The 23,165-nt window shown below is 43.8% G+C and overlaps 1 protein-coding gene across 1 annotated transcript; it reads right to left on the bottom strand.

Moving 5' to 3' along the window:
- Positions 1–1,550: 1,550 nt before the first annotated feature.
- On the bottom strand, positions 1,551–22,770 carry CCDC174 (coiled-coil domain containing 174). The gene is made up of 11 exons (XM_040246698.1): positions 22,657–22,770; positions 19,738–19,842; positions 19,083–19,183; positions 13,997–14,055; positions 11,671–11,848; positions 7,323–7,418; positions 6,194–6,336; positions 5,613–5,707; positions 4,937–5,069; positions 3,219–3,371; positions 1,551–2,229 (listed from the first exon to the last, which is right to left on the bottom strand). The coding sequence occupies exons 1-11, from the start codon at positions 22,696–22,698 to the stop codon at positions 1,931–1,933; spliced, it is 1,404 nt and encodes a 467-aa protein (XP_040102632.1). The 5' UTR covers positions 22,699–22,770; the 3' UTR covers positions 1,551–1,930.
- Between the last annotated feature and the right edge of the window lie 395 nt (positions 22,771–23,165).

The following is a 23,165-nucleotide window of genomic DNA, read 5'->3' as shown; positions in this document are numbered from 1 at the left end:
AAGACTGAATTGTGTTAACGCTCGACTCTGGGTCTGAAATGGAACAGGATGTCAACAACTGGCACAAGACACTCAACTAATTTGTATGCTGTGAGAGGGGAGTTCGAACGAGGCTTATAGGTGTTTAAATCCTAGAGAAAATCCAACTTACAGTTATTAGCTGAGTGGCCATGAGCCAATGTGCACGGACTGGTCTGCTTTCCACCGTGGGTGCCCTAGGTAAGGACAAGAGGTTATTTGGGTGCCCTTCCCACGACCACTGCCTCCCATAAAAGTGAAAGTGTTACCTGCTCAGTCGTGTCTCTTTGTGACCCCATGGACTGTAGCCCGCCAGGCTCCTCTATCCGTGGAATTCCCCAGGCAAGAGTACTGGAGTGGGTTGCCATGCCCTCCTCCAGGGGATCTTCCTGACCCAGGGATCAAACCCACGTCTTCTGCATTGCAAGCGGACTCTTTATTGTCAGAGCCACCAGGGAAGCCCACTGCCCCCCGTACTCGTAGGCTTGCTGCTGCCCGGCCCATCCCTTCTCTCCAGCCCCTCTGCTCTCCCTGTGTGCACTACCTTCTGCCCCTCCCTCTGCCTTACACACGCTCTTCCCATCTCCCTCATATTTGCCTAGAATTTACCTTCTTTTCTTGTTTTCCCTTATGATCCTAGGATACCTAACAATTCTGTTTTTCCTTTTAGTACTCCAATTGCTGTCTCCTCTCCATTTGTCCTACAAGCTGTTTCAACTGGTTTTACAGAAATGTTGAAGTCTTTGGTCCACTTTGAGGTGGTTTTGTACATGGCGTGAGTTAAGTGTCCAAGTCCATTCTTTTGGAGGTGGAGAGTCGACTGTCTCAGAATCATGTTGAGATCTACTCTTTCCCACCACTGTCAAAAATCAAGTGACCACAGATGTGTGGGGTTTATTTCTGGACTCTCAATTGTTTCATTGTTTATTAATACATCAGAACCACACTATTTCAATCCCGGTATCTTTGTAGTAAGTCTTGAGATAAAGAAGTCAGCCCCGCAACTTTGTCTTTTTTCCTCTTTCAGTATCCTTTTGGAGCACTGGTAACCCACCTGTTGTTCGCAAAGACAACGGGATCTAGCAGCCCCTCACTCCAGCCCAAGTCCATCCCACTCAGGCTGGGATGAGTCAGCTCCCACGTGAGATGAGGGCATAGATCCGCAGCACCAGAAGAGCAGGCGGAGCTGAAAAAGTGACTCTGATGGCTAAGAAGCATATCGCTCGCTGACGAGGCCCAGCAGCCTCCACATGTGCCCGTCACTCAATAAACGCTTACTGAATGCCTACTCTGCAAGTGACAGCAACATCTTCTTTTCTGGACTACAAAGTCCTCCCTGGTCTTCCTGATCATTTCAAATGATACCCTAAATTTTCCACCAGTGTCAGGGTCCTCCTGGAGACCAGATCATTTCATACCCCAATGTCCCCTTCTGTGCTACCATTTGAAAGGCTGAAATTCTTCCTAACAGATTCTCCATCAACTGACTTGGAAGCTGAATGCTTGGAACAAAGACATCTGCCAGCCAGCACTGGCAAAAGGAAAGAAATGGAGCCTTTAAATCTGAGTAAGTCATTGGAATGGGCATGAGAGACAGGATTACAGATTCCTTAGGATCACAGATTCCTCAGTATCAAATATTACAGAATATGTCTACTCTATCTCAGCTCACGTATAAATCCAGATGAACTGGTATTTCCATACCGATCAGAATGAAATGAACAGCTAAGTGGCCAGAGTTCCCACAGTACCATTCACTTTCTTCCCTGCTGACAAATCCAGCATGAAGTCTGGGTCTTCAGGGAAAGGACAGGAAGAGAAAGTTACAATTCAGTCCCTAAAGTTATTTTCTCCACTGTGGGAGAGGAAGGCACCATTAACAGTACAGACCCAAGTTATAGTGTTTTTAACTTCATGTTACTTGTTTATAATATGATATCATATCATCCAGAGTTTCAAAAGTGACCGTCGGGGCTTGTGGTGGGCTGCCGGGGGCAGGAGTGGATGACGTCTGTGACGCGCAGGGGTCGTGGCTCTGGCCAGAGTGCTGCCCCGGGTCCCTCTGTGCAGGGGCAGGTCGGCTCCACACCTGGCTGCTCAGAGACTCAGTTCTCTTTTGGTCCACAAAGTAATACGATGGTGGTGCAAACTCAGGGTCTCTCTCAGCCCGGAGATCTGACTGCCTCTTTGACCAGTATCCAAAGGAAAAGTCTAGTAAAAAATAAAGTGTCATTAGAACTGATTATTGAATCATTTGAATGTTCTTAGTTTTTAATTGTCATATGTATTTCTTAAAAGCCACCTTACATTCTCCAGAGAATTAAACTACAAGGTGCATGCAATGCCTACAGAAGTACATGGAAGGAACCAGGCTAAGAAAAGAGAGTGAAAAGTCCCACAGAGAAAAGCTCAAGGAAGGTTCTGTGGAGAAAGAAGGCTGGCAGGTTCTGGAGACAATGCCAAAAAAGCACTAAAACAGAAATAACGAAGTGTTTAAATCATTTGCTTGACATGTTATAGGTACTTCGTAGCAAAACACAAGTTTTGTCCTTTACTGAGTTTTAGAAGACACAAACGGCACTGTCCAGAGCTATCTGTCTCTAACAGTGGCACAAACCAAAGCCACGCACCAAAGCCACGCACCATCTGCGTCTTTTACTTGAGTTGTGATCTCACAGGCTTCAACAGTTTAAGCGAATGTACCACTGAAATGACTGTTTTCAAAACGGCATAAACCAGAGTCTTTTCCCAGAGGTCACTGCAGGTACCACGGTGTCTTTACAGAAAAAAACTTAAAGAAAAATTTGCATAACCTAGTGTAACCATATGTGAATTCAAGTTAATAAACTTGGACGCAGATTGTTTTCAAAAGAGCATAAAAGAGACTGTTAAAAACACAGACTACATTAAAGTACCAAACTTTCCTAAGACTTTAAAAAAGCAGTTCTGGACAAACAGTATCCCAAAGGTGTAAAACCACAAGAGGGCAGCAGGAATTTCCAAAACCTGCCCTTAAGAGCGTCTTTAAAATACCTCATCCTTTAGGTATGATGCCTTGCAGACCCTAGTCTTTTATATCACACTTTCTAGTGCTTCTGGTTATTGAGAAGAAACAAGCTCAGGGACCTAGAGAATCCTTTAAGCTTCCCAGGACCACTAAGACCAGAATCACAGTCTGCTCAGGAGAACCGACCCCTCACCTTTTCCTCTGTCCCACTCGCGGACGTGTGGCACCCCAGGTCTGGTATCTTTCCTCTCCTGAACGATGACTTCTACTTTGCTACTCTGGGCAGCTGTACGAGGAGCTGGCGTGACCTCTGGTTCTGGGGGCAAAGGCCCAATAACATCTCCATCTATTTGTGTAAAGGAAGTAAGATTTCATTACAATAAAGCTTATGACTACTTTAAAAAGTTAAACATAGAACATACTTATCCTGAGAGTACAAGCAATACCTGGTATTCACTGAGCACCTATTATATGCCAGGTTGTGGGCTAAGTACTTTGTACACAGTAGTTCACTTAGCTCTTTAACAACCCAAACTCAGGATTGGTACTCCATTTTATCCCCATTTTACAGATAAGGAAAATTAACATCAGAAATGCTGCAAAGGTAAATAGTGAAGAGCCAGGATTCAAACCCAGATTGGATGGATTTCAAAGTCTCTATTTGACACTATGCCACCCCACCTCCCCTGATCAACAATCGAAGGACCAGAAACCCTTCAATTACTCAAAGAAAGAGTCTCAGGCAAAGCAAGGTTAACGAGAGGTGGAGTCTGGTGACAGTCGGTAGGCTATTCAATTCTGGCCATAGTTTAAAAGAAAACTGTTTTAAAAACACACGGGTGGCACTTCATGTCTTGTGGAAATGACATGTTCAGGAGTAGAGCAAAAACAAGAGAAACAATACGCAGAGTTTAACACATCATAGGAAGACAGCATTTATACACAACTACAGGGACCATCTTCCAATTTTTAAGTGTCTTGATCTCCTTTCAAAGCCAAACTGAAGTGAGTTCAGAATTTTTAAATGGCATGGGCTTATGTTAGAGCTAGAGAAGCTTCCATCCGCCCCATTGGGATGTAAGTGAGAAGGCTGTGTGTGAATCCCAACACACATTCCTAGAAAGGTAGCTGGTTCCGGCCCCTTCTTCTCCCGGGCTGAATCATGAACAGGTCCCGGGGAGCTAGTGACCACGCAGGTGACAGCAACCCTCTCGGGAACAGCAGAAGCAGGAAGACTGGAGGAAGCGGGAGAGCAGGTGGCCGTCTGGGGCAGAGCTCCCACCTGCCCTGGACGCCCCCAGCGCTGCAATGTTAAACTCGAGTAGCAGACGTCCACCTGGTTTGAGCCAGTCTATGCAGTCTGTTGGGCGGTTCAGCCCAGACGGGCGTTAACTCACACAGTGAGCGTGTCTGACCACAGTACTGAAGTGTTTCCAAGCATGTTGACAGACAGATGTGGTAAGCTGTCTCTACCCACATCTCTACCTTGGTACGCTGTCTCTACCCACATTTGTAAATTATTTACTACCTTTCTGTATGCATGTCTTCTTCAAAACACACTTGTAATAACCAATAAAAACTGCTGCCACAGCCAAAGAAAATAGGCCTAAAATATGTACATGCACAACTAAATTTTATCTTAAAATGCCTTTTAAGCATTTTACCTCCAAGTCTCACTTACTAAACAGGGCTACTGCATGAAACAACAAAATGTACTGCTAACATCCTTGTCCACAACTGCTATTTTCTTGGGAGTAAAAGCTGTTCCTGTTCCTGGATGTACGTCTGAGGTGCACTGCTTGCTCAGAAAATAAAACTAGATGGTTGATTTCTACACTGCCATTCCTACTACTGAGTTGTCAACGGAACTGAAATATTTCCCTTTGAGATTCAGACTCAGCCATGATGTACCTCTGTCTTCTCCCTCTGCTCCAGCTTCTCTTGATCCTTTCATCTTCTTCTGTCGGAGCTTGGCAAGTCTTGCTTCTAATATGGCTTTTCTCTTTTCCCTTATATTTTCTCGTTTTGTTCTCTGATCTGTTGTCTGAACAAGGCAGAAAATTAGAAAATGATTAGCCCCGTTCACCATATTTCTGTTGAAAAGGATGAAATAATTTTATTCTAAAAATAAACTGACTTTTTCTGCCACCTCTTAGAAGCCATCCGTTGAAATGTTCAAAATGAATATCCTTATGTAAGTCCTCTTATACAAGCCCTTTGATAGTTTCTGAAGTTCAGTTCACAGAGCATTCCGGAAGAGTTAACATTTTAGGAAACCAACGAATTCTGCCAATTCCTTAATCCCCCTCTAATAACTTTCCATTTTCTTACCAGGCCACTTCAAAAGTACCATATTGGAAACTAAATTTAAAAAATCAAAGTCACACAGATTACTTTCGAACAACTATAATCTTAAAAGTCTGAAACACCAAAATAATACGGCAATTATCTTTATGAAACCTGTAACTGAATTCTGAATAGCTATGTACATTTCTAATTAATTTTACGAGAATTTTTTTTTTACAGTATGATTCAATGAGAAACCCAACTGTTCAAATCCTTCAAGTCAACTGAGTTTAATCTGTACCTGTTCACGCAGCATTTCTAAGGTTTTCATCTGCTTGTTTCTCAACTCTTTATCTCGGGCAAAAGCAAAGTATCCAACACCAAGCTGCCGGGCCTCTGAAATAGGTAGAAATTACCCCAAAGATTAGATTTCCCTTCTCAGTGAATTAGATTTATGCCAAATTTCTAGCTGGGCCTCTGAAATAAGTAAAAATTACCCCAAAGATTAGATTTCCCTGCTCAGTGAATTAGATTCAGGACAAATTTCTACCAAAGCAGAAAGGAACACAGGGATGTCTTCCACACTTTTTTTTTAAGAAGCAGGTAAAAAACGTTAGAAGTTTCTTTCAGTCTGTTTGCCAAGTGATAAACGCAACAAGTATTCATTAATTTTTTAGTCATAGGCTGTCTCCACTATTCTTGGGGCACACACTTGGATTAACAGACCCTTTGTTAGGCTAAAAAGTGAACAGTTATTTTCAACTCCAAAAGTAGAATTATTTATTTATACAGAAGAGCTGCTTCTTTGTGAATACTTCCTTTCCCACCTGCCATTTAGATGTTCAAGATAAAAAAATGACTTAATCTGCCAGATGACTGTACCATTTTCACGGATGTCTTCATAATGTACAGGCCCCATTGGCCTTCTCAGGGCCTCCCTCTCTTCTTCCTCCCATTGCTGGCGCTGGAGTTCTTTTCTCATATCTTCAGACAATAAGGTTTTCTCATTTGCAGGACTAACAAAACTAGGAGAATAGAGCAAAAATCATCTTAGGTAAGAGCTGTAGCGTAGCAATGCTTCAGTTCAGGCATTTGGGGTCATGGATGAGTAACTCTAGTTGTGAAGAGGACAGTTCCTTACGGAGGTTTCTGACTCATAATACCATTGGGAAACTGCAAAAAAACTATTTCCTCCTTTCTTTAATCCAAGCAGGCAGCTTGTTATATTAGCATAATAAAATCTTGTCTCAGCACTCACATCACTTTCTTTCCCAGCCTGGTCTTGGGCTGAATGGAAGGGGCATGCCAGGCAGGGAGAGGAAGTATGGGCCTGCAGTGGGGGGCCTGCAGTGGGGGGCCTCCCGTGTAGGGCCTGGGGTCCCAGGCGGTGGCTCAGGGCTTCCCCACTTCCTTCCCTGTGCCAAGCCCAGGCCTACCTGGACATGGACAAGGTAGAGCTTCTCCCAACACTTTTCACACAATAGCTGCCCTTGGTAAGAATTTTATTCTCTGGGATATTTTAGCAAATTACCTCTTTAGATACCACAGAAAAAAATCTAGCCATAAGTTGTTACTTCAAAATGCAAAAAGGTATAAAGAAAGAGTTAAGCTGCCTCCCTCCCTGCCCCCACCTTGTCTGGGTCCATGACTCTATCTGCTGTGGGATAACCAAATCTATATTCTTAAACGCACTCTCTATGCAGTGGTTTGTTCATCTACTCTGGGCTCACTCTCCGTTACTCTGTAGACAGACATCCTCCCAAGTAAACAGGCTCTGACTCACTCCTGTTGGTGTGGATGACCAACCATTCAGGTTGTTCTCTGAATGTGGACTGTGTGTGTATATGCACGCTAACCACAAAGAAGTGCTTCTGCAAACATTCCTACACATTAAAAAAATATTCTTACAACAGAGCCCAGAAGAAAACTAACTAAAAACAGCCTCGCTCACAAAACAATCCCTGTGTCTGCATGTCAGACTTGGGCAAAGCATTGTGTGTTACACACTTACAGCCTCCCCTGAAGATTTTTATCCATTTCCAGCAGATCTGGCAAATCCTTTCTCATACAGCGCCGGGATCGCCCTAAAGAATCCACATAATCCACCCTGAAATAAAAGTGAAAAGATGTGAAAAGCTGCACATAACATACGGTTCCTTAAGATAAGGAGCTGGTGCACAATGGAAAGTTAATATAGGCTCCATCACAAACCCATCACCAAGGGCCTCCTGGGCAACTCAAACTGTAAACAATCCGCCTATAGTGCGGGAGACCCACTTTCAATCCATGGGTCAGGAAGAACCCCTGGAGAAGGGCATGGCAACCCACTCCAGTATTCTCGCCTGGAGAATCCCATGGACAGAGGAGCCTGGCAGCTACAGTCCACAGGGTCACAGAGTCGGATGTGACTGAGCAACTGACACACATCACCAAGAAATACCCTCGACCTGAGAGGCCACCACCATTGGTGCAAACACGCTCTTCACACTCAGAAGCTGACACACAATAGGTTCAATGCACCCCTGATTAAATCTTAGTTTTAGAAACTGTAGAAAATGATTGATCGTGTGTATCTCCGATCTCAAAGACAAAACTCCACACAGACCCCTGCTGCAGTATCTCAGAAATTACTTTAACCTGGTTTACACATTTGCAAGGAGATCCAACCAGTCCATCCTAAAAGAGATCAGTCCTGGGTTCACTGGAAGGACTGATGTTGAAGCTGAAACTCCCAATCCTTTGGCCACCTGATGCGAAGAGCTGACTCACTGGAAAAGACCCTGATGCTGGGAAAGATTAAAGGCGGGAGGAGAAGGGGACGACAGAGGATGAGATGGTTGGATGGCATCACCAACTCAATGGACATGAGTCCAAACTCCGGGAGTTTACCCAAACTCATGTGATGGACAGGGAGGCCTGAAGTGCTGCGGTTTGTGGGGTCGCAAAGAGTCGGACACGACTGAGCGACTGAACTGAATACATTTTCAAATATTCTCTCAGCATCATAATAACTATGCTCTGTTCCAGACTCTATTTGTTCACCTGCTCTCAGTCTTCCCAAATTTGATGCTTTTTGTTTCCTTTGTTTCTTCTAATTGATACAATTCTTCCCAGTGGATTAAAATTTTCTTAATAGAAATACAGAAGAAAGCGAAGAAGAACTAAAGAGCCTCTTGATGAAAGTGAAAGAGGAGAGTGAAAAAGCTGGCTTAAAACTCAACATTCAGAAAACTAAGATCATGGCACCCGGTCCCATCACTTCATGGGAAATAGATGGGGTAACAATAGATGGGGAAACAGTGACAGACTTTACTTTCTTGGGCTCCAAAATGACTGCAGATGGTGACTGCAGCCATGAAATTAAAAGAAACTTGCTCCTTGGAAAAAAAGCTACGACCAGCCTAGACAGCATATTAAAAAGCAGAGACATTACTTTGCCGACAAAGGTCCGTCTAGTCAAGGATATGGTTTTCCCAGTAGTCATGGAGGGATGTGAGAGTTGGACTATAAAGAAAGCTGGGCACTGAAGAACTGATGCTTTTGAATTATGGTGTTGAAGAAGACTCTTTGAGAGTCTCTTAGACTGCAAGGAGATCCAACCAGTCCATTCTAAAGATCAGTCCTGGATATCCACTGGAAGGACTGATACTGAAGCTGAAACTCCAGTACTTTGCCACCTGATGTGAAGAACTGACTCACTGGAAAAGCCCCTGATGCTGGGCAAGATTGAGGGCAGGAGGAGGAGACAACAGAGGATGAGATGGTTGTATGGTATCAATGATCCAATGGACATGAGTTTGAGTGAACTCCGGGAGTTGGTGATGGACAGGGAGGCCTGAATAGAAGTATCCTGAAAAACTCTTTTTACCTAGGAGGAAGCCAAGGCAACACACATTTTGTACTGCAAAGGGGCCTCAACAGTGGGCCAGTCTGTTATCTTTTACCCTTGTTCTTCTTTCCTCATCTTGGCCCAAAGTAAGTACCTTGTTTCGTGCACCAGGCAGGGAAGCCAGGCAGCCAGCAAGGCCAGTGAAGTACTCCGATGCCCACAGCAGGAAATAAGGGCAGGTTTTCATGGATAATATTTCGTTTGCATTATGATGCAAAAGATTTTTAATGTTTTTAAATTACAGGTAGGGACTCCCCCAGATCCTCTGGCAGGAGGCTGAAAGCACAGAAGGGCCAGCACTGCTGCTGAACCAACCCAAGGTCAGATTCCCACACATGTGGCTTGTGGTTTTGTCAGTCTTTTCTTTCCAGTTGGACATGCCAAGTCCAACTGTCAGCCTGTGATTTAAAAGGTGAGCTTGGGAATCCACAACTACAGTCCTAAAGCTGATGACCACAGAAATAAAACCTCCAACAGCAAAAAGCAGTTTCTCCCTTTTCTTCTTTTCCTTCAATGAATGGAGAACCAAACCACCTAACCAGATGGTCTGAGTAATTATTTACAGTATTTTTGTGGGAAGATTTTCCACCACCTGGAACTTAACTGCAAAAGGATTTTACAAGCAGTTACAATTCTGGAACCTAATTTAGGAACAAAACAAAGTGTCAGAACTGCTTGCAGTGCGTCTTCTTTCAGCCTGTGGGGCACGTGACACCTCAGCTGCCCCTCAAGGTCTTCAGATCGATAACAAATTGGCTGTAATCATACAGGCATTCATGGGGGTGGGGGGACATTAAACCTTTCAAAGGAGACGAGACTTCTGCTGTGAAAAGCAATCACAGCTATTCTGTCTCTGGAGAAGGCCTCCAAAACATATAGATCTCGTTGAAACAGAAGTGGCAGGCCAGCAGCCAGCAACAAAAATCAACGCGCAAGCTCTCAGGGGAACAACCACCTGAGGCCGGAGGGGAGCACAGGAGGGCTCAGTCATGCCCGCTTCACAGGACGCTGGGGGAAGTTAGGGCGCAGGCCCTTGAAACGCTCCTAACAAGAGCAGGCAGGATCTAGAAAGTACCAAGAGTTTGCCTCAACCCTTTCCTGTTAACGAGGCCAGTTACGTGTCAATACAGGCTTCTCGGGTCACTCAGCGGTAAAGAATCCAGCTGGCAGTGCACGAGATACAGGAGATGCAGGTTCAAGTTTTGGGCTGGGAAGACCCCTGGAGGAGAAAATGACAGCCCACTCCAGTATTCTTGCCTGGAAAATTCCATGGATAGAGGAGTCTGGCGGGCTACAGTTCATGGGGTTGCAAAGAGTCAGACACAACTTAGCGACTAAACAACAAGACCCAAAGGAGCAAGTATGTTTAAGTGTTATCAGAGTCCAGACGAGGGAGAGACCATTTAGACTAGAAATGCTCAAGAAAAGTTGACGAAAGAGATGGCATCATACCCACTCCTCTGTGACTGCTATAGCAAGCACACGGCCACTAAGCCCACCTCAGAAGTAAGTGTTTAGAAGGTTGGTGAGAAGACCCTTCTGCAGCATGAAGATGCAAGTTCCCTGCGTTTCCGAGCAGTGGGGAACGCTCTTTTCACTCATAAAAGACTCCTTCCCGTGGGGGTAATGGCTGACGAAAGATCAACAGGTCCTGCTGACAGCCCTAAGCGGTTTCTAACAAACACGCCCATGATGTGGACTTCTGAGCCTTCGGCGGGGAGGGGTGGGCTCCACACCAGCAGGAAGGGTCAGGCAGGGTTGCTCCCAGGAACACAGCATCAGTGCGCCTGCATGCAATCACAGCCCTTCTGAACAAGGGCTCAGGTCTTAGGTACAGAAAAATCACCATGGCATTTCCTCTGCAGTTTCTTTGTAAAGAAAAGACTAGTTTGGTTTCTCCATCGTTCACCTACTAGGTATCACCATCCCTGTTCTGCAGACGAGGAAACTGAAGCCAAGAGAGGGTAGGAACCTGTCACAACCGTACCACCAGTGAAAGGCAGAGCCCGTGCTGTCCAGACACAGGTCCGTGATACCCTAAACCATACTGGCAGAAAATGCCACAGCCGGGGTAAGGCTCACCGGGTCAGTTCCGCCAGCACATTTTCACTGGAAACAGAGCTCATTCTATCTACCTGATGATGCCTGAATAAGGACCTGGGTAAGGCGGCAGGGTGGGTAGAAAGGAACATTCTTCGGCCTAAACAACTCTCTCACGTCAATGAAACAGGGGAAACAATGCCTCCACTCCTGGCACAGTGCCTGGCACATGGCAGGAACACAGTCTATTTGCAATTATTTCAAGTAGCAGCTACTATGTCTACACCTACAAATGCAATCCTACTTAGAGTGGAGTCGCTAAAGAAAGACTAGAGAGAAATGCCTTGATAACAGCAAAATAACATGGCTCTCAAAAAGTAAACCCACGTCTGACAACATTAACAGGACCAAATGGCCTAATATCACCAACCATTCTTCACTGGGATCCTGGGGCGGAGGAATATCTTTTTCAGAAAGAGCTTCTTCATCGTCGTCTCTTTCTTCGGCCTTTCTGTAATCTCTATTGGCACCAATCACTTCCATTTCTTTGTGTTTGTCTATCATCTTCTGTGTGAAATCCACAAGGTACATATCCTCCACTTCTTCATCTAGGACACAAAAATCAATGTTCAGATGCATGGAACTGACATGAAGCAGTCACAGTCACCACTGGGCGGCTACACCCCGACAGTTCACCAGGTGAGGTCTCCACCTGCCCCCTAAAAGCTCAAAAGGCACACCGCCTCCTGGGGGCCTGACAGAGAAGCCGTAGACAGGCCACTGGACACACATACCACATAAAAAACATCTTTAAAAGCCTGCAGTCTTCTGCTGCCTCATCAATAACAAGACTAGAAGATAAAAGTGTCTGACTTCAAGAGACTCATCTAGCCAATCAGATAACACAGAGGCAGAACAGCACTGCTCAGTAAGCCTTTGTGACTCAGTGATTCCCCGTCTCTAACCACGTGGGTCGTATCCCATAACCCTGGGTATACTGCTGCAGAATGTCAAGTGTTCAAAGGGTCCCAACACAGGTAAAAGAAGTCATCTGAATTCTTTTCAATCCATGAACACCACCTTTGGGTGAGGCATGGGGCCAGGATCTGCAGGGCATACAGAAATGTCTAACGTGCCATCTATCTGCAGGCCTTACCTACTTGAGCTGAAACCTACGCTGAAAGTTAAATAGTAACCCGTGATTCTAATTTAACACAGGATAGTGGATGCACCATGAACCATGTACGCATCAAGCTTCACTCTGCTGGATTTAAGCTCTAAGGAACAGATGGTAGGTTCCCTACTACCAGGGGTTGATGTTACCCTCACTGTACAGTGGGAAATAACTGAGGCTCCAAAACGTGCCCAAACATGCTGGTCCAATAAGCCCATCAGAAGGTGGGCCTGCCGGTATGGACAGAACCAAATCTCCATGCCCACACACTCCTTTGTCTTGATTCTATATTAACAATATAAATAAAGTCTGAATCAAATGAAAAAAGACTATATTTTTAGCCACAAGAACATGTAATTCGACTGGGAAAGAAAGACATTTTCCCAGAGCTGAGTTACACCACAGAACAGTGCGGCCTCCCGGCTGGCTGACACCTGCTGCTGCTTCAGTGGGAAGGCAGGGCCTCCCCCAGGGCCCTCGGCTTTGTGAGCACCCAGCCTGGCCCTGCTGGGCTCCCAACACACAGGAACGTGGCTCTGGTGTCTGGGCAGCCGTGGTCAGGGTCCACCCCTCCTCTCCTGCTGCGCCCCCCGCCTGGCCCTCAGCCCTAGCCCCACAAGTCAGCCCAGCCAGCTCTGGCCCTCTCCTCCCTCTGCTTTCCCCATTCCTCCCTACAGAAGCCCTTCTCCAGTTCTCCAAAACCTTTAAGACCCCCATCAGAGCCACCTTCTCCCTAAAGACTTCCACATATGCCTTTTGAAGGCAGTAAGAGACGCACTGCCTTGTAAAATCTCTTTCATTGTCGTTGAACTCTAGGCTGGGTTTCCTTTTTGTGGGGCAGGTATGAGGAGGGAGGATCTTTTAATTACTATCTTAGAAGCAACTATACCTAGCTTCCCAGGCAGCAGAGTGGTTAAGGTTCTGAGCCTCCACTGCAGAGGGTACGAGTTCGATCCCTGGTCAGGGAACTAAGATCTTGCATGCTGTGCAGCACAGTAAAAAATGTTTTACTTTTTAAAAAATAAATTACAAAAGCAACTATAAGCACTTCAAAGAATAAAATTAAACACAGATGAAAAAAAAACAGGGGAAAAGGAATAACTCCAGTACTCTGATATAATCGTAATTCCTCTCAGGCTCTTTTTTCTAAAATACAGCCATAACTGTTTGTAATTATGGCCTATTTAGACCTTTTTCCCTAAACTTATCTTCTTCTGTGACATTTTCCTCCACTGATGATACCTCCGTTGAGTAGAGAGGCAGAGAATCTGGCTAATACTGTACTGATTGTCCCTCTATAGTACCTAACAGGCCCAGCACCCATGGGGCAAATTAAAAACTATTGCTGATTTTCTTGTCTCTTTGCTGACACTCAGGCCTTCCCCAGGAGCTTAGCTGGTGAAGAATCCACTGGCAATGCAGAAGACCCCAGTTTGATTCCTGGGTTAGGAAGATGCTGACACAGAAAGTCAAATCTATTTAAGTTTTTCCCTATTCTCATAATTATTTTAACAAATATAAGAAAATATCACAGAGTTGTATGAATTACAGATAATAAACATGCATAAATAATTATATTTACCGATAAAGTCTCCTTTAGTCATTTTTTCATATAATTTGGCTTTTTCTTCCAATTTCTCCCTAGGAGAAAAAAAAAAGAGAGAAGTATAAAAATGGTCTTATCACTGCCACTCCTGGTAAAACTGCTCTCCCCGGCCTTACTGCTGCAACCTAGCCTGATGACTAGAGCTGAGTCCCCACCCTGAGGGGACTCTCAGACTCAGCCAGGTCTGCTCTGCCAACTAAACATAAAGCCTGGCCCATGTTTCTTTCATTGACGACTGTACCAAAGGACCAAAAACAATGCCTGGTGCATAGCAGATGTTCAGTCAGTATTTGAGGAATGAATACATGAATGAATGAAAATTCCAATTTAATTTAAATGCCAAATACAACAAATTAAATACCAAAAAAGGAGAGGTATCTAAACAAAAACATTTTCTGTTATGGATCACCAAATTTCACAGTAACTCTCTATCACTGGTTTTACACAAGGGTCCCTGGTCTTCCCTTGGCTAATTAGGTCTCTCTAAGGGAGGTAGAGACCAACCTCTTAGAAGTCTGTTAAAAATATGATAATGCCTATTTTATACAGAACATAGATAAATTATTCATGACAGATAGCTAATAAAAAACAAACATCAACCCTGGCATTTCAATTCAGCAGCCTCTCTGCTCATGTTAATTCTAGTGACATTTATTCTTTAGTGGCTAAGAACTGACAATTCTTTTATTCCAGAAATACTTATGATGATAAAGAGCACCAAAGAAGTCATCTGAGCATTTGCTTGTAAAGGATTGTACTTTATCATAGCAGAAAATTTCATTTCTAATGGTGAGTATGATGTTAGCTAACAGAGCATAGATGTTATGGAGAAACTCAAATGAACATTTTGATCAATCCAATACAAAGCCATAGTAATCAAAATAGTATGGGACTGGCATAAAAACAGACACACAGATCAACGGAATGAATACATGAATGAATGAAACAGAGCCCAGAGATAAACCCACACACATATGGTCAATTAATTTACAACAGAAGAGTCAAGAATATGCAATGGGGAAAGAGCTATCTCGTGAATAAATGGTGTTGGGAAAACTGGACAGCCACATGCAAAACAATGAACCTAAAAAACAGTATTACACATCTGAATCAAAAATTCACAATGGAACCATAAAACTCCTAGAAGAAAACACAGGCAACACGTTCCTGACATCAGTGTGGCAATGAATTTTCCAGATCTGACAACAAAAGGAAAGGCAGCAAAAATAAACAAAAGGGGCTATATCAAACTAAAAAGCTCCTGCAGAGCAAAGGAAACCATCACCAAAACGAAAAGGCAACCTATTACTGAATGGGAGAAAATATTTGCAAATCTTACGTCTGCCATAGGCTTAATATCCAAAATAAACAACTTACAACTCAACACCAAAAAAAACAAACAGTGCAACTTTAAAAAAGGACCTGAATAAACATCTTGTCGGAGACATACAGATGGGCATCAGGTACGTGAAAAGGCGCTCAGCATCACTACTCATGAGGGGAATGGAGACCAAAATCACAGTGAGATGGCACCTCACACCGAACAGAACAGCTGCTACAAAAAGGTAAGAAATAACAAGGGTCGGCTGGTGAGGACGTGGAGAAAAGGAAATCTTCATGCAGTGTAGGGGGGAATGTAAACTGGGGCAGCCACTAAGGAAAAAGTATGAGATTCCTCACAAAATAAACAGAACTACCATATGGGAACTTCCCTGGTGATCCAGTGGTTAAGACTCTTGAGTGTCCACTGCAGGGGCATGAGTTCACTCTTGTATAAGTGGCTGTCCAGAGAACTTAAGATCCTGCATGCCACAGAGTATGGCCAAAAAAAAGTAAATAAGTTCGTGAGCAGCTTCCAGAGGCAGCAGGAGGATGGGAAGGAAACGGATCAACTGGGCCAAAATGTACAAACTTCCAGTTATAAAATATGTCAGCAATGAGGATGCAACGTCTAGCACAATGACTGCAGCTAACGCTATATTGCATGCCTGAAGTCTGTTAAAAGAGCAGATCTCAAACGCTCCTAGTTAAGTGTTAGTTGTTCAGCCACATCCGCCTCGTTGCGATCCTGTGGGCTGGAGCCTGCCAGGCTCCTCGGTTCGTGGGATTCTCCAGGCAAGAATACTGGAGTGGGTTGCCATTCCCTTCTCCAGGGGATCTTCCTGACACAGGGATCAAACTGTGTGGTGATAGATGTTAGTTAATTATTAGATCTATACATCATGAGAAACGCTGGGCTGGAAGAAACACAAGCTGGAATCAAGATTGCCAGGAGAAATATCAATAACCTCAGATATGCAGATGACACCACCCTTATGGCAGAAACAGAAGAGGAACTAAAAAGCTTCTTGATGAAAGTGAAAGAGGAGAGTGAAAAAGTTGGCTTAAAGCTCAACATTCAGAAAACTAAGATCATGGCATCTGGTCCCATCACTTCATGGAAAACAGATGGAGAAATAGTGGAAACAGTGTTAGATTTTATCTTGAGGGGCTCCAAAATCACTGCAGATGGTGACTGCAGCCATAAAATTAAAAGACGCTTACTCCTTGGAAGGAAAGTTATGACCAACCTAGACAGCATATTAAAAAGCAGAGACATTACTTTGCCAACAAAGGCCTGTCTAGTCAAGGCTATGGTTTTGCCAGTGGTCATGTATGGATGTGAGAGTTAGACTATAAAGAAACCTGAGCGCCAAAGAACTGATGCTTTTGAACTGTGGTGTTGGAGAAGACTCTTGAGAGTCCCTTGGACTGCAAGGAGATCCAACCAGTCTATCCTAAAGGAGATCAGCCCTGGGTGTTCATTGGAAGGACTGATGCTGAAGCTGAAACTCCAGTACTCTGGCCACCTCATGAGAAGAGTTGACTCACTGGAAAAGACCCTGATTCTGGGAGGGATTGGGGGCAGGAGAAGGGGACAACAGAGGATGAGATGGCTGGATGGCATCAGCGACTTGATGGACATGAGCTTGGGTAAACTCCAGGAGTTGGTGATGCACAGGGAGGCCTGGCGTGCTGCGATTCATGGGGTCGAAAAGAGTCAGACACAACTGAGCAACTGAACTGAACTGACTGTGGTGAGCACTTCACAACAGATACAAATACTGAGTTACTCTGTTATACATCTGAAACTAATACAATGTTATGTTTCAATTACACCTTAAGAAAATACACATATAAAGCATAAAAAAGTTAGAGCATCTTTCAACAAAATTAAAATTCTAAGCATAATGTACAATAGTGAGAAAAATGTGTCAACAGTGAACATGTCTTTAAGTCTCCAGCCTGTTGGGGATAGGTCAAACACTAAGAGAATAATCCCCAAATGGGCTAATATTCAGCCCTTTATTCTTAGACCCAGAAGAGCCAAGCAGTCTGAGCAACCATTATTTTCAACTGCCAACTTGTTATTATGCAATGGATCTAAACATACAGATGGCAGTCATGCCAGAGATTAAAACTTGGGATTCTGAATCCAGGGATTTAGTACAAACAGGGGAAGAGCTCTTCTTTACAGAAGAATGCCAGCTAGTAAACAGACTGAAAAAATAATACACATGGAACGACAGATGTATAAAAATTCTGATTGTGAAACCATCAGTGTAATAACTGACTCAGTGATGACACAATCATCACATGAAAACACACTGGTAAACAGATTATTCACACCGCCTGTTTCCCTCCTTAGGTTATTATTAATTTCAAATGAGGAAGAGCATCTTATCGGTGGAGAACTACAACAGATCTACCTTAACGGAGTGATCAAACTTATCATCACCAATAATGACTTAAGCTGACCTCATGAACCTCCTGATGTGACGCATCAGGACATATCATCACCTAGATAGTGTAAGAACCGTTAGTAATTAGTCTGACTCTAATCAGACGGTGGGACACCGCAGAAACAATTGGCCTGGACTTTTCAAATGATGTCAACGGTGTAACAGACAACAAAAAGGCAAGGGAGGGACTTTTCTGGTGGCCCAGTGGTTGAGAATCCGCCTGCCAATGTAGGGTGCACAGGTTCTGTCCCTGACCTGTGAACTAGGATCCCACGTGCCACAGGGCAATCAAGCCCGTGTGCCACAATTACTGAGCCCATGTGTAACTGCTGAAGCTTCCTGTGCCCTAGAGCCTGTGCAACAACAAGAGAAGTCAGCACAATGAGAATCCCTCACACTACAACTAGAGAGTAGCCCCTACTCACCGAAACTCAAGGCAGCCATAATTAAAGAAAATGTAAACATTTTTTTAAACAGGCAAAGAAATTGTTTTCTATTAAAAGAGACGAAAGAGATATGACAACTACATGCAATGCATACTCTTTAATTAAACATTTTAAAAAACAATAAAGGACATATCTGTACTAGGATAACTGGTGAAATATGAATATGGACCATATGATACTACTTTATCAGTGGCAAGCTTCTGGGATATGATAGCAGTATTGTGGTTATGCAGGAAAATGTCCTTATTCCTGCATAACCACAGTACTGCTGCCATATCCCAGAAATATGCCACTGATAAAATAGTATCATATAGAAGATATATGCTGAAATATTTAGAGGTACAGTACAGCGATGTTCAACAAAGTTTCTCTACACACACGAGAGAGGGAGGGGAAGAAAGAAAGCAAATTTTAAAAGATGTTAAGTGGTGAATTTAGGTGAAAAGTATTAGAATGTAGTCTTGTTTCAAATATTCTGCTGGTTTGAAGCTTTTCATATTAAAAAGTTGGGAGGAAAATTCAATTTCTAATTACCAACAGCATACCACCTAGTAGCCCTGAACCACATCACATGGATACTTCTTAAACACTTGTGGATAATCTCAGTGCCTAACAGGGGCTCACAGGGGGACTGTTTCATCTTTTAAACTGAGGCTATGTCTTATCTTCTTATAAGATTATAAATATGTCTGAAAATTATATTATTTTTAGGTAATAGAGTATCTGATTAGGAGGATGATAAAAATTAAAACTATAAATCAAATAAGGGTGAACTTTCACCTCTTTGCTCAGGGAGCCACAAAGGTAGCTCCATTTATTAGGGAGTAGCTTTACCTCGCTTTGTCCAAAGTCTTCTGTTCTTCAATCTTCTGTTCAGCATCCTTTTCAGCTCGATTAGAAACTCCTGCATTCTGTTTGCTCCAGATACTTGGTTTCTGGAGAAGAATTTTAAAAACATAGAATCATCAACTGACTACAAAAAATCTCTACTTGTACATCAGAAAGGGGAAAAAAAGATAATTAGATCTTGTGAATCAATAGCGATAACTGGACCTCTGACAGCCAACTTATGTCCTGCAAATAAACTATACATAGCAAAGCTAGAGCTGGGGGGGAAAAAAAAAAAGACCCTAAATTACATTTTAAAATTTCTTTATACAATTGCAGTTACTTTTTTAAATCTCCTGAATGATTACAACCTAATTCAAGACTTTAATGAAAAATATGTAACAGATTTAGTAATACAAATAATAGATACCATTACTTATAAAATTGGAAAAACACTCACATATTGAAGAATTAGAGCATTATAATGTGCTTTTGAATCTTACTAATTTCTATTTCAATATTTGAAATATTTTATGCAGATGTTCAAATACAAAACAAGGATTTATAGGTAGCAGATACCCTGTACACTTTCAAAAAACCTAATTATGGTTTAATTCCCCTATGTTTGGAGTCAATGGAGATAATTAGATTTTATTTTTACCTTGTTGGTTGATTTTGGTTTTCCCAAAACTCCAGCATCTTTTAGAAGTTTTTCTTGTTTGAATTCTTCTTGTTTTCGGAAGAGTTCAGCCTTAAGGTCTACCAACTAGAATAAAGCCAATAAGCAAAAAAAAAAAAACCAATTAACTCTAATGAGTGATTGGATTTCTAAGTTTTTACAATTCTGAAAACAAGATCACAAGCTCTTATAAATGGACAAAAGTGGATATAAAATTAAATGTTTAAATGTAGAGTCTAGTACAAAATAAATCCAAGTCATATTTCATTCCAGCTCTGTGGAAAACATATTTAATTTTCAACACTTCAAGGCTTTCCTCTGGGCCAAGAGAGGATGAAAAGAAAGCAAATGGGATCCGCATCTTCTAGACTCAGATCCAGCTGACATCATGAACCACTGTCTCTCTGACTGCTGCTGTACTCAGCTTTTTCATGTAGTAAAAGTAAAAAAAAAATTTTTTTTAATTTCACTTAAACACCACAACCATTTGTTATTTTTACAGGAAAACGTCTTTGATCGGCAACAATCTGAGCCCTAGTATGTGCCTGGCACTTAACAATGAAGAGCAGAATACAAATGTGAATTAGACATACTCCTGCCTCAAAGAACCTACAATCTAGTAAGAAATGTAACTTACAACACCAGTCAGATGTAATATGTGACTTTAAGAGTGAAATTAAGTGGCATAAAAATTCAGATAAAGGAGTATTTCCTTTTGTCCAGAGTGATCAGAGATGGCTTTGAAATGAGCCTTAAAGGACAGGCAAGATTTCAACAGCTAGAAATAAAACAGACTGAGTGAATTTTGTTTCACTATGTTTTGGAAACCACAAGTTTAGCTTGTGGTTAAGAACAAGAAAAGCCAGGGCAAAAGGAACAGGGGACTTGGATCTATCATCACCATCTACCCTGCACAAAAGGGTATAATGGCAGTTTCCCTTTTAAGGATGGAAGTACAGCTGCTTGTATACGCGGGCATTTGTAAACTGAATACTTAAAAAGCCCGGCATTACAGACTTTTAAGGGAAATCAAAATGACTGCATTCAGTGATTTCCATTTTGGAAGAAAGTATTTAAAAATAGGTTTGGCACAGATTTTAATAACGTCAAGAGCTGGTTTATCCCAGAACCTAATACTCTAAATTTTAAAAAACAAATTTAAAACTTAAGCTTTTTCTTCTAAGCCTTCTTAACCACATCAAATTTCTAGTCGCACATTTTCCTACTATACTTTTGAATTTTAAAAGGAAGATGCTCAGAGAAGTGTCAGCTCTCAGATGGTATTCACATTATTATTACTAATTTTAACCCATCAGGAAAAAATAACGAATTTTATAGCTTTTTGGTTCCTAATCCTATAACATTATGTGCGTGTCCTAAGTCACTTCAGTCATGCGAAACTCTTTGCAACCCCATGGACTGTAGCTCTCCAGGCTCCTCTGTCCATGGGATTCTCTAGCCAAGAGTACTGGAGTGGGTTCCCGTGCCCTCCTCCAGAGGATCTTCCCGATCCAGGGGCCGGACCTCCCATCTCTTCTGTCTCCTGCATTGGCAAGCAAGTTCCTTACCACTAGTGCCACCCGGGCAGCCCTCAAACATTATTAACTAGTGCCGGTTTTCAGTATGAGATGGCAGCAAGGGGCTCAAATATTGGGATATTTCCTTCATATCCCTTGCACCTCAACATTCTGCAGTAAATCCAAGATTAAGCCAAAGGTTAGGCAATTCGCTGTGATATACTGGAAAAGACAAATGCCGTGGAGTTAACCAGACTGAGCGGGCCCAGTTCTATCACTAAGAACTTTGTATGTGAGCTGAAGAAAGACACTTCATTTTCTGAGCCTCAGTGGCCTTATCTATAAAGTGGGGATACGACTAGCGCCTGCCTCCTAATACAGTTAGTAGAGCGCAGGGAGACTGCATATAAAGTGCTGGCACAAACAAGTACTGAGAACTGGTTTTCTTCCTCAGTTCAGCTCAGTTGCTCAGTGGCGTCCCGTTCTTTGCGACCCCGTGGACTGCAGCACACCAGGCCTCCCTGTCCATCACCAACGCCCCGAGCTTGCTCAAACTCATGTCCACTGAGCTGGTGATGCCATCCCACCATCTCATCCTCTGTCGTCCCCTTTTCCTTCTGCCTTCAATCTTTCCCAGCATCAGGGTCTTTTCCAAGGAGTCAGTTCTTCCCATCAGGTGGCCAGAGGATTGGAGTTTCAGCTTCAGCATTAAGTCCTTCCAATGAACATTCAGGACTGATTTCCTTTAGGATGGACTGGTTGGATCTCCTTGCAGTCCAAGGGACTCAAGAAGTAACGAAGTTAACAAAGGTGCTTACATCCTATTAGACCTCACGGCTCCCGGGCAGCGCGTCCTACGGGTGTATTAACTGTTTAGCCGCCCGCCTGCCGGGGGACGCTGGGCCTCTCGGACCCCGGGGGAGAAGTCACACTAATGTCTGGGGGGTGGGGGGCACCGTGCTGGTCCCTGAGCTCAAGGGGAACGTGTCTGCACAGCTCGCAGAGGCCGGGGCCCCCCTCTGACAGTCACGGAGACGAGGCTGCCAAGAAGGCCCGGCCTGTCGTCGCGGAGGGGAGGCAGGGACAGTCCTAACCCGGAAAAGACACCAGGCGCAGGACGGCGTCTGAGGGCAGAGCCCGGGCCCGGCGCCCCGGCAGAGCGGAGAGGCTAAATCAGCGTTCAGCTAGTGAGGAAGCGGGCCCGCTCCCCGTGAGGAAGAAAGCACGCTCCTCCTTTTTCCCCAGAGAAATGCCAGGGCCGGGGTCCGCGCTGAGGAGAGATCAAGTCTGGGCCCCCGAGTGAAGAAACAAGCTAGGTCGAGATTCTTATCCTGCGGAGGCGAGGGGACGCGGAGCCCGTAGCATCATCTATCCCCGTACTCACCGAGGACGCCGTGACTTCCAAAGGCTTCTTTCTCCTGTCCATATTCGCCCCGGAGTGCCCTGAGGTGTACGCCTCAAGGTGCCAGGCCGGCCTCTTATACCGCCTTCCGCTGGAACCGGAAGTCGACTCAGGGGAGCGTCGCTGTTTATGGCTCAGGCGCCATCTTGGGAAGGTCAGAGTGTCGCGATTAATGTGTCCTTCACCATTTTGAGACGGTCAGAGGGTACCCAGAAGTGAAGCTAATTGCTAAGGCCATCTTGAAAAAGGCAGAAGGTAATAGGGCTAGTGTTTGGGGCCATCTTGAGAAGGTCTCCCTTAGCCCTGCAGGGTCATGCACGCCATCTTGAGTGGGGCGGATTGGGTGTGGCGAAGGCGCCATCTTGGGAAGGGCGAAGTGAACTGACATGAAAAGAAAAAAATTTTAGTAGGCCTGAAAAGATCTAAACACCGTTTGAAGACCTGCCTGCCGTTCGCCAGGCACTGCTTGGTGCAAATTACAGGTTAATTTA

The sequence above is a fragment of the Oryx dammah genome, unplaced genomic scaffold (assembly GCF_014754425.2).
Source record: "Oryx dammah isolate SB20612 unplaced genomic scaffold, SCBI_Odam_1.1 HiC_scaffold_9, whole genome shotgun sequence".
Classification (NCBI taxonomy): Eukaryota; Metazoa; Chordata; class Mammalia; order Artiodactyla; family Bovidae; genus Oryx; species Oryx dammah.
The sequence above is the reverse complement of the archived record's forward strand: the minus strand, read 5'-3'. Positions and strand labels throughout refer to the sequence as shown.

Coding starts and splice junctions, on each gene's coding strand:
- CCDC174 (XM_040246698.1), bottom strand. CDS start 22,698: ATGGACAGGAGAAAGAAGCCTTTGGAAGTCACGGCGTCCTCG. Junction 11,849..13,996: donor GACTAAAGGAGACTTTATCG/GTAAATATAATT, acceptor TTTGTGTCCTAG/ATGAAGAAGTGGAGGATATG. Junction 2,230..3,218: donor CGAGTGGGACAGAGGAAAAG/GTGAGGGGTCGG, acceptor ATTTTTTACTAG/ACTTTTCCTTTGGATACTGG.